The sequence below is a fragment of the Peromyscus eremicus genome, chromosome X (genome assembly GCF_949786415.1).
Source record: "Peromyscus eremicus chromosome X, PerEre_H2_v1, whole genome shotgun sequence".
NCBI lineage: Eukaryota > Metazoa > Chordata > Mammalia > Rodentia > Cricetidae > Peromyscus > Peromyscus eremicus.
In genome coordinates, this window is record NC_081439.1 from 95,274,080 (window position 1) to 95,287,992 (window position 13,913).

Sequence of the window (13,913 nt, forward strand, 5' to 3'; positions counted from 1 at the left end):
GTTCTTTTCCTTATATGTTTTCAATGTTTATTTATATATTATTTAATTTTTAAATTTTTAGAAAAGATAATACAATCACATCCTTTCCTTTTCTATTTCCTTCCCTTCCATATCATCTCCTCCTGGTTACTTTTCAAATTTATGATCTCTTTTCCTTAATTAACACACAACACACACACACACACACACACACACACACACACCCATAAATATAAAACGCAGCATTCCCAGTCTACTTAGTGTTTCTTGTATAAGTATATGATTCAGAGCTGACGACTTGATATTGGTAACCAGTTAAAAGGGTCATCCCTGGGGAAGACTAATTCTTTAGCAGTCTGTAGTTATTTCTTTAGAGGTAAACCCTATGAGATTTCCCCCTTTCAAGTTAGCGTATTGATTGGTATTGTCCTTATTCAGGTCTTGTTCAGGCAGTCATATTGTTGAAATATCAACTGTGAAGCTTCCCTTTGATTTCTGGTTCCTACAAACTTTCCTCTTCCTCTTAATGATGCTCCCTGAGCCTTAGGCAAAGGAGTTGAGATGTGTGTGTGTGTGTGTGTGTGTGTGTGTGTGTGTGTGTGTATGTGTCTTGGGGCTAGACACCCCACAATCACTTGTTCTCTGAATTTGAGTGGTTGTGGTTTTCTGCAATGGTCTCTCTCTGTTGCAAAGAGAAGCTTTTTATGGTGAGGGGTGAGAGCTACACTTATTTGTAGTAAGTGGAATTCACTTTGGAATTGTACTGATTTAGTCAAGTGGTAGTACTGCATTCTCTTCTAGGACGCATGACCTCACTAGCCTCAGCTAATTTCCTAGCTTTCAAACACCTGGCATGATTTCCCTGCTGTTGAGTGGTCCTAAGTTTAATTAGAGAGCTGTTGGTGGGGTTTCAGCAGCAGCGGTGGAACGTGCGTGTTGGAGAGTTCCAAGGACGAATTTTTAGAAAATAACAGATTCTTGAACTAAGCCATGAGTATCCTTAGAAATTGAAAGTGAACAGAAAGGGAAGTATACATTTCTGGTTGCAGAAGTCCAGTGGCTTCCACGAGATGAGATGTGGTCTGAAGGATGGTGTGACTACAAGCCACTTCCAGGAAATCAAGCAAAGGAATGGTATGACTACAAGCAACTTCCACGAAAACAAGTGCCTCCTTGGAACCATCCCAGTGATGGCAACCGTTGTGCCAAACAGACCGCCTCTGGGAGACAAGAGACCATCTCTGCTAGCCAGACCCGATGAAGGAGGCTACAGTAGATACTTCTGTCACGTGGACTACCAAAAATGGGATGAAGGCCGCTGTTTTTCTCAGAATCCAAGAAGTGGCCCACCCTACAAAAGAGGCCCTTATGGCTACCGATGGTCAAGAGATGAGTATGCCACAAGCCGACAGCCTGAATACAGGGCCATGATAAACGATTTTAGAAGAAGACTTTTCTATTCTTCTTATTATTTTAGACAAGGATCTCCCCATAAATGGGGCGCTCCTTTTTGGAGAGAATCACGTGTGGGCGGGAAGGACTCCCTACACAGCAGATTTGGCTCCAGTCTCAGCAGTAGAAGCAGGATGCGCTCCTTCCATCAGTCTCGACATCGATGTAAAGAGAAAGCCATCCAGTTTTTGAAAACATCAAGAGATACTGTGCCTTCAGGTTCTTCATCCAAGGTGTTAAAAAGCCCCAGCCGGCTGACTGAGAAGGAACAGGCTGATGCTGCAAGCAAGTGGGCTAATGAAAATCCCAAGAAGTCAGAAGAAAATCACTTGGCTGAAATGTCCGAGTTTGAGACGGGATCCAAGGCTCCGTTATGTATCAACCAGACAGAAGAACCCGAGTCCAACACAACAGCTGGCACAGAATTGTGTGAAGACAGCCAGCTTAGCAGTCGCTCAAAAGTGATTGCATCAAAAATCACGGAGATTGAGAAGGTTTACCGACAAGTCTGTGAAACTTTCGGGATGGTGGTGGAAAGGCTGGTTGAAAAGGATCGTTCCTTAGAAAAATCTATACAGTTTGCAATGAAGCAGAGTTTGCATGAAATAGGTGAGCAACATGTTGAAGAACTCAAGCATTTCATTATGGAGCATGATAATTCTACTCCAGATTTTGGAGGTCCTTTTTGAGAAGAATTAGGGCTCAGTTCAAACAAATTTTTAAAGCTTCTAGATTTTTCCCTTTGGACTTTTGAAATCCTTACTATTTTGTGATGAAGAGAAATACTTTATGATAACTGACCCCGTTGCTAGTATCAAACAAACATCTACAATAGTTTTTAAAGTCTCTTAATTAGAATGTTTTTCCTATGTGTAGAATCGTCTAATCCATCTTCATACATCTCCTCTCTTCCAAAAATAATGTACCAGGCTTTCCTGTTCCCCCATGGAGGGACTAACCCATTTGGAGGAGGGCATGGGGCATTGGGGGGAATGGAGGGAGGAATTGGAGAAGCGTTGTGAGGGTGATCTGTAGTTGGTATGTAAATTGAATTAAAAAATTAAAAAATAAAGCCATTTCGTGTACCCAGGATAAGACCTGGTCCCGTTGCCTGCGGGTGGCATGAGGAGAACTTGCAGGGAAGCGGGAGAAGGGGAGGGAGGGAGAACTGGGGTTGGTAAGTAAAATTAAAAAAAAAGTATATAAAAAAATAAAATGAAAAAAGAAATGTGGCAAAAGACATCAAGGCCAGCAGAGCTCCCCTCAACTTGTAAGTGAGTCAGTGAAGAGAGAGGAGACAATTTGGACATTACACTCACTTCTTGATCCTTCCCAGCATAGCACTGAGCCAAAATACACAATTTGGGACAATAGGTACATTAAAAATCATGGTTTGAATTACATCTCAATTTCATTATCTCCTTTTTTTGAGTCAAGGTTTTACAGTCTGGACCTAGGTAGACTGGAAACCATTGTGTACACCAGGCTGTCCTCAAAATCACAGAGATCCCCCTGCCTCTGCCTCCTGCATGCTGGGATTAAACACATGTGCTACCATCCTCAGTATTCTCTTCCTTATGGCCAAGATGTAAGAGGTATGATGCATACTTGTAGGCAGAGTTTTTTTCCTTTGGGCCTCCAGCTCACAATTTAAAAAATGACATGGAGACATACTAATAATAATGAAAAGCTCAGCCTATAGCTTATGCTTGTCCCACTAGCTCCCATAACTTAACCCATTTATATCAATCTATGTTTTGCCTCATGACTTTTTACCTCTCTTCCATCTTGCAACTCCTGTTTCCTCTCCATGTGCCCTGGTGTCTGTCACATGCCTAGATGCATCTCTCTTCCTCACTTTCTGCCCGGAAGTCCTGTCCAACCTCTTTCCACCTAGCTATTGGCCATTAAGCTCTTTATTAAAGCAATCAGAAGGCGCCTTGGCAAAGACACATCTTCACAGTGTACAAAACAATTATTCCACACTACATACTTATTGATTTTTTGCCAAGCTGGTCTTTGTGGTACTTTGATGTCACAGCTGGTTAGGTGTATTTGTTGTTTCCTTCCCTTGGCTGCTTGCACAGCACCAAGTACTATGAAAATTAGTCCTCAGAGTGCAGACTTTCAGGTCAATTCCAGCTTGGATCCTTCCAGTCCGGTGTCTGAAGCACATGGTATTTTCAGCAAGAGAGACTTACCTCCAACTTCTGTGAGATGGTCAAGGGCAATGTCAATACCCCATATTGTTTTGGGACTTTCAAACTCCCCTTACCAACAACTCAAAAGGGCGTGTTTCATCCCTGGTACTGGGGATTTTGCTAGACAGTCTATGGCTTTTTATAGAAACATTGACATCTCAGCTGAGGGAATTTTCATTTAAAGTACAGACGTACACACACACACACACACACACACACACACACACACAGGAACACATACAAGTAATTTTAGATAAATAATCATTTTCTTATTTAGGGTTTCTGTTGCTGTGATGAAGCACCATGACTCAAAATTGAGTTGAGGAAGACAGGGTTTATTTGGCTTACATTCCATATCACTGTTCATCAGTCAGGATAGGAACCTGGAGGCAGGAGCTTATGCAAAGGCCATGAAGGAATACTTCTTACTAGCTTGCTCCCCATGGCTTATTCAGCCTGCTTTTGTATAGAACCCAGAAACACCAGCCCAGAGATTGTACCAACCACAGTTTGCTGGGCCATACCCACCAATCACTAACTAAGAAAATGCCCTACTGGGTTGCCTACAGCACAATCTTATGGAGGCATTTTCTCAGTTGAGGCTCCCTCCACTCAGATGATGCTAGTTTGTGTAAAGTTGACACAAAACTAGCCAGCACAATCACTATGGCTTTTTTCAAGCACCCTTACTGTTATTTCCACCACTTTCCCTCCATCCCCAATTGTATTGACCACCTTCTCTCCACTCCAATGAAAACCTCCCCTGTTTTCACTATTTCCCCTCACATCATTTGTGTATTGTTATTCTTCACTCTAGGGCTCCTTCCCATGCCCTCCCCTCTGTGCTACCACTTGACTTTCATAGTTTCTGCACATACGCCAGTTTTCATATTCACATCTGAAGATTTGGAGGTAGGTATCACAGAAGAATGAGAACATGTGTCATTTGACTTTCTGTGTCTGTGTTAATTCACTTAATACAATATTTTCTAGTTCCATCCCTTTGCCTCTAAATTTCATTTTCTTTACAGATAAATAGTATTCCTAAGTGTATATGTACTGCATTCTCATTACCCATTCATTAGTTGAAAGCTATTTAGGTTATTTCCTTTTCCTAGTCTTTGTGAATAGAGTGGTAATGAACAAGACTGAGCAAGTATCTGGGGTAGGATGTCAAGAACTTTGGACACATGCCAAAGAACTTCATAGCATGCTTATCAGGTATGAGTTTTCCTGCATATGTATACACACTACATGTATGTCATGCCCACGGAGATCAGAAGAGGTATCAGTTCTTCTGGAACTGGAGATAAAGAATGTTGTGAGCCTCTAAGTAGGTAATGGGAATTTAAGCTTGGTCCTCTGCAAGAGAAAAATGCTGTTAACCACTGAGACATGAGACATGTCTTTCTCTTTTTTTTCATTTTTCTTTATTAAGAAATTGTCTCCTCACTCTACATACCACCCACAGATCCCACCTCCTTCCTTCTCCAACCCCCAGCCCATTCTTCCAAGCCACCCAACATCCCCACCTCTCCCAAATCAAGGTCTCCCATGTGGAGTCAGTAGAGCCCAGCACACTAAGCCCGAGCAAGTCCAAGCCCCTTCCCACTGCACCAAGGCTGCACAAGGCATCACACCAAAGGCACCAGATTCCCAAAAGCCTGCCCAAATTTTTTTATGAGGCTACAGTTACCCTGATATCGAAAACACACAAAGATGCAACAAAGTAAGAAGATTACAGACCAATCTCCCTCATGAACATTGATGCAAAAATACTCAATGGAATACTGCCCAACCGAATCCAGGAACACATCAAAAAATTTATCCCCCATGACCAAGTAGGCTTCATCCCAGGGATACAAGAATGGTTGAACATATCAAAATCTCTCAATGTAATACACCATATAAACAAACTGAAAGAAAACAACCGCATGATCATCTCATTAGATGCTGAAAAGGCCTTTGACAAAATCCAACACCCCTTCATGATAAAAGTTTTAGAGAGTTCTGAAATATAAGGAACGTACCTAAACATAATAAAGGCAATGTACAGCAAGCCAACAGCTTAATGGAGAGAAACTCAAGAGAACTTCAAGTACTATATTGAATAAATATGGAGAGAGTGAACAGCATTGTCTTGTTCCTGCTTTTAGTAGAATCTCTTTGAACTTTTTGATGTTGGCTGTTTCTGTTTCCTTAGGGCTTATTTGTCTATTCAAATTGTTTATCTGGTCTGGATTTAACTTCGGTATGTGGTACCTGTCTAGAAAAATTGTCTGTTTCCAATTTTGAAGAGTACATGTGTTAGAAGTATGACCTGATGATTCTCTGGATTTCCTCGTTGTCTGTTGTTATGTCTCCCTTTTCATTTCTGATTTTGTTAATTTGGATGCTCTCTCTCTTTCTGCCTTTTGGCTAGTTTGGATAAGGGCTTGTCTATCTTACTCATTTTCTCAAAGAACCAACTCTTTGTTTCACTGATTCTTTGATTTGTTCTCTTTGTTTGTATTTCATTGACTCCAACTCTCAATTTGATTATTTCCTGGCATCTCTTCCTCCTGGGTGAGTTTGTTTCTTTTTGTTCTAGATCTTATAGGTGTGCTATTTAGTCACTAGTGTGAGATTTCTCCAATTTCTTTATGTGGGCATCTAGTGCTATGAATTTTCCTCTTAGCACTGCTTTCATAGTGTCCCATAAGTTTGAGTATGTAGTACATTCATTTTCATTGAATTGTAGGAAGTCTTTAATTTCTTTCTTCATTTCTTCCTTTACCCATTGGTGATTCAGTTGAGGATTATTCAGTTCCCATGAGATTGTAGGCCTTCTGTAATTTTTGTTGTTGTTGAAATCTAAATTTAAACCATGGTGGTCTGATAGACTACAGGAGGTTATTCTAACTTTTTTGTATCTATTGAGATTTGCTTTGTGACCGAGTATGTGATTGATTTTAGAGAAAGTTCCATGGGTTGCTACGGATAAGGTATATTCTTTATTGTTATGGTGGAATATTCTGTGGATATCTATTAGGTCCATTTGAGTCATAACATCTGTTAGATCCCTTATTTCTCTGTTAAGTTTCAATGTGGCAGATCTGTACAGTATTGAGAGTGGGATGTTGAAGTCTCCTACTACTAATGTGTGGAGTTTGATGTGCGATTTAAGCTTTATTAATGTTTCTTTTACATATGTTGGTGCCCTTGTATTTGGGGCATAAACATTCAGAATTGAGACTTCATCTTGGTGGATCTTTCTTGTGATGTGTATGTAATGTCCTTCCCAATCTCTTTTGATTGATTTTAGTTTGAAGTCTATGTTGTTAGAATTTAGGATAGCCACACCAGCTTGCTTCTTAAGCCCATTTGATTGGAAAGTCTTTTCCCAGCCTCTTACTCTGAGGTAATGTCTGTCTTTGCAGTTGAAGTGTGTTTGTTTTATGCAGCAGAAGGATGGATCCTGTTTTCGTACCCATTCTGTTAGCCTGTGTCTTTTTATGGGCAAATTGAGTCCATTGATAGTAAGAGATATTAATGACAAGTTATTGTTAATTCCTGTTATTTTTTTGTTGTTGGTGGCGTTTGTGTGTATGCATTTTCCTTCTTTGAGATTTGTTGCTATCTATTGCCTGTTTTTTTTTTTGTGGGAGCAGCTAATTTCCTTGGGTTGGAGTTTTTCTTCTAGTACTTTCTATAGGGCTGGATTTGTGGATAGGTATTGTTTAATCTGGTTTTATCATGGAATAATTTTTTTTTCTGTCTATGATCATTGAAAACTTTACTGGGCATAGTATTCTGGGCTGGCATCTGTGATCCCTTAGTGTTTGCAAAAGGTCTGTCTAGGACCTTCTTGCTTTTAGACTCTCCTTTGAGAAGCTGGGTGTAATTCTGATAGGTCTTCCTTCATATGTTACTTGAACTTTTTCCTTTGCAGCTTGTAGATGTAACCTTCATGTTACATAAGAAACACAGAGCCAATTGTAGAGTTAAAAGCCCAAGAGGTCAGAGCAATAGCTAAGAGCTAAAAACCTTAACCTTCACTGCCGCTGCTGTCCTCCTTAGCGAGTGCCCTAAGGTAGCTCCTGTATGATTACCAGATAAATTAAGGGTGATTGTGTGAAAACAGGCTTTCTTTCTGTAACCTTAAATTCCAATCCTGAAACAATTTCACTGTTAATTTCTTCTGTCTGAATCTGAATTTCTCTACAATTCATTTTAACAGGTTTAACAGGTTTTTCTAAAGCTTTTATCCTGGCACTCAAATTGACTATCTTTTTAAATAGTAAAATAAGGATAAGGAAAGTAATAATGTGCATAATCCCATCAACATTAATCTTCTCATATAGTTGTTCCATTTGCAGACTGCCTAAAATTTTATCAAACAAAGCCCAATTTTCTACCAACGTACACATAAAACCCATTTTTTTAATGTGGAAAAAATTTCTCTTTTAAATAGTTTTTTTCCTTTAAAATATCTGATATCTTAATTGACTTACCAAGTCTGCATAGAACAGTAGAAATCCGAGGGAATTCTAAAACAGCTACCTAATGTCCAAGGTGTGAATCCAAAGACAGAGAGAGAGAGAGAGAGAGAGAGAGAGAGAGAGAGAGAGAGCACAAGAAAGCACAGCCCAGCCACAAGTTCTGGCTAAATGCTTAAATCTAGCCATGTGTTCCCGCTTGAGTCTCTTTAGCTCCAACCAGGTGTGCTGACATTTCAGCCAAAAGCAGCTCTATCTGCAGTTGAGTGTAGCTACTGCAATTAGCGGTAGTTCTGGCAGGCCTTAGTTTTTCATAGTACCGGTGTAGCTACAGTCGGTCAGTCAGCCCTGGGGCCTAGGCCGAGCTTGCCCAAGCTGGGGAGTCGGGTAGTTGGCAGGCCGCCAAGATGCTACAACTGGCTATGTGTAGCTCAGGTGTGAGCGGGGACCCAAAAGGCCACAGGCAAGTGGCTTCTTCATGAATTTGTACCACGAACACTGGGCACCAGATGTAGATGAACAGTCTTATTAAATAAGAAACATAGAGTCAAATGCAGAGTTAAAAGCTTAAGAGGTCAGAGCAGTAGCTGAGAGCTGAGACTTAAAACCACCTTCTTACCCTTCCTGCTGCTACTGTCCTTCCCCTCAGAAAGAGACCTACTTCCTGTGTATCTGTCTTTTTATTGACTTTCTGTTCTGCCTTCTCATTGGTTGTAAACCCAACCACATGACCTCCTCATCACTGCCTGTCTATACAGACCTCCAGGTCTTCTATGGTTGGTATTGAGATTAAAGACATGTGTCTCCATCCTGGCTGTATCCTTGAACACACAGAGATCTGTCTGTCATGTGATCTGGATTAAGGGTGTCTGCCACCACTGCCCGGCTTCTGCTATGGCTTGCTATTACCTCTGATCCCCAGGCAATTTTGTTTATTAAATACAAATAAAATCACTTTTCAGTACAAATAAAATATCACCATATTTCTCCTTTTCTATTTTAATATAAAGAAAAAAGGACAAAAGTTATAATTAATGTAAGAAAAACTATATACAATGTTATGACATTATGATTTTTTCCTGTTACATAAATTAATTTTAGTTCATTTTACATTTGTTCAATATGTTAAATAAATATTTTATAAGCTTGTATTTTAAGATACTTTATAGTTTTCACTAGTGAATTTTATTAGAATATTATGATTTTTTGCTATTACATAAATTAATTTTAAATCATTTTACATTTGTTCACTGTTAAATAAATATTTTATGTGTTTATGTTCTTTTCCTTATATGTTTTCAATGTTTATTTATATTTTATTCAATTTTTAAATTTTTAAAGATGATAATACAATCACATTCTTTCCTTTTCTATTTCCTTCCCTTCTATATCCTCTCTTCCTGGTTATCTTTCAAATTCATGATCTCTTTTCCTTAATTATCACACACACAAACACACACACACACACACACACACACACCCATAAATATATAATTACAGCATTCCCAGTCTATTTAGTGTTTCTTGTATATGTATATGATTCAGAGCAACGACTTGATATTGGTAACCAGCTAAAAGGGTCATCCCTGGGGAAGACTAATTCTTTAGCAGTCTGTAGTTCTTTGTTTAGGGGTGAACTCTTTGAGATTTCCCCCTTTCAAATGAGCATATTGATTGGTATTGTCTTTATTCAGGTCTTGTTTAGGCAGTCATATTGTTGAAATATCATGCGTGAAGCTTCCCTTTGATTTCTGGTTCCTACAAACTTTCCTCTTCCTCTTAATAATGTTCCCTGAGCCTTAGGCAAAGGAGTTGAGATATATATATATATATATATATATATATGTGTGTGTGTGTGTGTGTGTGTGTGTATCTTGGGGCTAGACACCCCACAATCACTTGTTCTCTGAATTTGAGTGGTTGTGATTTTGTGCAACGGTCTCTCTATTTTGCAAAGAGAAGCTTTTTTTGGTGAGGGGTGAGAGCTACACTTATTTTTAGTAACTGGAATTCACTTAAGAATTGTACTGATTTAGTCAAGTAGTAGTACTGCATTCTCCTCTAGGTCACATGACCTCACTAGCCCCAGCTAATTTCCTAGCTTTCAAGCACCTGGCATGATTTCCCTGCTGTTGAGTGGTCCTAAGTCTAATTAGAGAGCTGTTGGTGGGGTTTCAGCAGCAGTGGTGGAACGTTTGTGTTGGAGAGTTCCAAGGACGAATTTTTAGACAATAACAGATTCTTGAACTGAGCCATGAGTATGGTTGGAAATTGAAAGTGAACAGGAACGGAAGTACACATTTCTGTTCACAGAAGTCCAGTGGCTTCCACGAGATGAGATGTGGTCTGAAGGATGGTGTGACTACAAGCGACTTCCAGGAAATCAAGCGCAGGGATGCTATGACTACAAGCGACTTCCAGGAAAACAAGCGCCTCCTTGTTGCCATCCCAGTGATGGCAACCATCGATTAATTAACGTGCCGAAGAGACCGCCTCTGGGAGACAAGAGATCATCTCTGCTAGCCAGACCCGATGAAGGAGGCTACAGTAGATACTACTGTCACGTGGATTACCAAAAAAGTGATGAGGGCCGCTGTTTTTCTCAGAATCCAAGAAGTGGCCCACCCTACCAAAGAGGCCCTTATGGCTACCGATGCTCAAGAGATGAGTATGCCACAAGCCGACAGCCTCAGTACAGGGTCATGAGAAACGGCTTTAGAAGAAGACGTCTGTATTCTTCCCATTATTCAAGACAACGATCTCCCCATAAATGGGGCGCTCCTTTTTGGAGAGAATCACGTGTGGGCGGGAAGGACTCCCTACACAGCAGATTTGGCTCCAGTCTCAGCAGTAGAAGCAGGATGCGCTCCTTCCATCAGTCTCGACATCGATGTAAAGAGAAAGCCATCCAGTTTTTGAAAACATCAAGAGATACTGTGCCTTCAGGTTCTTCATCCAAGGTGTTAAAAAGCCCCAGCCGGCTGACTGAGAAGGAACAGGCTGATGCTGCAAGCAAGTGGGCTAATGAAAATCCCAAGAAGTCAGAAGAAAATCACTTGGCTGAAATGTCCGAGTTTGAGACGGGATCCAAGGCACCGCTATGTATCAACCAGACAGAAGAACCCGAGTCCAACACAACAGCTGGCACAGAATTGTGTGAAGACAGCCAGCTTAGCAGTCGCTCAAAAGTGATTGCATCAAAAATCACGGAGATTGAGAAGGTTTACCGACAAGTCTGTGAAACTTTCGGGATGGTGGTGGAAAGGCTGGTTGAAAAGGATCGTTCCTTAGAAAAATCTATACAGTTTGCAATGAAGCAGAGTTTGCATGAAATAGGTGAGCAACATGTTGAAGAACTCAAGCATTTCATTATGGAGTATGATAATTCTACTCCAGATTTTGGAGGCCCTTTTTGAGAAGAATTAGGGCTCAGTTCAAACAAATTTTTAAAGCTTCTAGATTTTTCCCTTTGGACTTTTGAAATCCTTACTATTTTGTGATGAAGAGAAATACTTTATGATAACTGACCCCGTTGCTAGTATCAAATAAACATCTACAATAGTTTTTAAAGTCTCTTAATTAGAATGTTTTCCCTATGTGTAGAATCGTCTAATCCATCTTAATACATCCCCTCCCTTCCAAAAATGATGTTCAATTAATTTTTTAATGTTTGAAAAGGCAGTTCTGGAGAGAAGCTCTCTGTACTTAACTCATGATCAATAGTCTTCCATGATGTGCTGGTCTCCGGGGTATAATTTGTAGTTAGAGATCATTCCAGGTTGCATCATAGGCATTGTTAGCATTTTGAGTTGAGTTTCACTTGTTGCCTGCTTTTTTTCTGCTTTGCAACTTTCAGTGGTGTCAAAATATGCTGTCTTAAGGAAGTAGAACTTAGCTGTCTTGCAATATTTGCTTTGAGAATAATTCTTCTTTTGTATAGGAAAGAAGCACTTAAAAAAATCTCTAAAGGACACATTGAAACAAAACCTTCTTCTCAAGTCATTGAACTTAGTTTGTCTCTTCTATGAAGTGACGCTCCTAACTGCTCTCTCTGAACAACATTATAGATAAGACCGATAGGAGGGGGTAACTTGAGACAAAGATGCATTTTAATTTGAAATTTCTCAGAAACTCTTCTGGTAGTGATAAAAAATTAGACTATACAACAACCTGGAGTTTTGTTTTAGGCCTGTTCTTTATTAAAGAGGGACCTGACAAGGAGCTCATGATTGGGATAAAATGATAGATTTCTTGGTTAGTTTCCGTGATCTTAGTTCTGTAGACTTAGAGAATCTCCCTCTTCACATGTGTTATCATAGAAACAAGGCAGAATAAGGCATCACACCACAGGGAATGTGCTCTAAAAAGGCAGTTCATGAGCTAGGAAACAAGGAGGACCCTTAGAGGGACACATGGATCACCTTGGGAAGGAGAAACAGAGGATATCTACATGAGTAAACTGGGGGTGAGGGGGGCAGTGGGGGAAGGGTTTGGGGATTGAGAACATGGTTAACCTAGGGAACTTGGAGTGGGAGAGTAATGAAAGAGATGTCTGGATAGAGGGTGTCATTATGGGTCTAGGGAAAAACCTGGTGCTAGGGGAATTTCCAGGAATCCACAAGGATGACCCCAGAATAAACTACTAGCAATAGTGGAGAAGGTGCCTGAACTGGTGTAACCTGGTTATCAGATCGATAAATATCCTGTCATCATAGAGCCTTCATCCAGTAACTGATGGAAGCAGGTAAAGAAATCCACAACCAAGAACAAGGCTGAGCTCCAGGAGCCAGTTGAGAGAGGGAATAAGAATGAGGAAGACGGGGTCAGGATCATGATGGGGAAATCTACAGAGACAACTGGACCAAGTATGTGGAAACTCACGAACTTTAGACCAACAGCTGTGGAGCCCTCATAGGACTATACTACCCTCTGCATGCAGGAGAAACTGAGTCTCTTTGAGGGGCCCCTGGCAGTGTGATCAGGATCTATCCCTGGTGCATGATCTGGCTTTCTGGATCCCATTACCTGTGGTGGGACACCTTGCTCACTCTTGACGCATGGTGGAGGAGCTTGGTCCTGACTCAACTAAATGTACCAGGCTTTCCTGTTCCCCCATGGAAGGACTAACCCTTTTGGAGGAGGGCATGGGTCATTGGGGGGAAAGGAGGGAGGAATTGGAGGAGCGTTGAGAGGGTGATCTGTAGTTGGTATGTAAATTGAATTAAAAAATTAAAAAATAAAGCCATTTCATGTACCCAGGATAAGATCTGGTCCCATTGCCAGCGGGTGGCATGAGGAGAACTTGCGGGGAAGCGGGAGAAGGGGAGGGAGGGAGAACTGGGGTTGGTAAGTAAAATTAAAAAAAAAGTATATAAAAAATTAAAATGAAAAAAGAAATGTGGCAAAAGACATCAAGGCCAGCAGAGCTCCCCTCAACTTGTAAGTGAGTCAGTGAAGAGAGAGGAGACAATTTGGACATTACACTCACTTCTTGATCCTTCCCAGCATAGCACTGAGCCAAAATACACAATTTGGGACAATAGGTACATTAAAAATCATGGTTTGAATTACATCTCAATTTCATTATCTCCTTTTTTTGAGTCAAGGTTTTACAGTCTGGACCTAGGTAGACTGGAAACCATTGTGTACACCAGGCTGTCCTCAAAATCACAGAGATCCCCCTGCCTCTGCCTCCTGCATGCTGGGATTAAACACATGTGCTACCATCCTCAGTATTCTCTTCCTTATGGCCAAGATGTAAGAGGTATGATGCATACTTGTAGGCAGAGTTTTTTTCCTTTGG

General features: G+C 40.6%; 2 protein-coding genes across 2 annotated transcripts; both read left to right on the forward strand.

The window, feature by feature from the left end:
* Window positions 1-1,049: 1,049 nt before the first annotated feature.
* Window positions 1,050-2,120, forward strand: LOC131900148 (periphilin-1-like). Its single transcript, XM_059251517.1, has one exon. It carries the CDS (start codon window positions 1,050-1,052, stop codon window positions 2,118-2,120), a length of 1,071 nt encoding a protein of 356 aa, XP_059107500.1.
* An 8,329-nt stretch (window positions 2,121-10,449) lies between these two features.
* LOC131900150 (periphilin-1-like) lies at window positions 10,450-11,526 on the forward strand. The gene has a single exon (XM_059251518.1). It carries the CDS (start codon window positions 10,450-10,452, stop codon window positions 11,524-11,526), a length of 1,077 nt encoding a protein of 358 aa, XP_059107501.1.
* The last annotated feature ends 2,387 nt before the right edge of the window (window positions 11,527-13,913 follow it).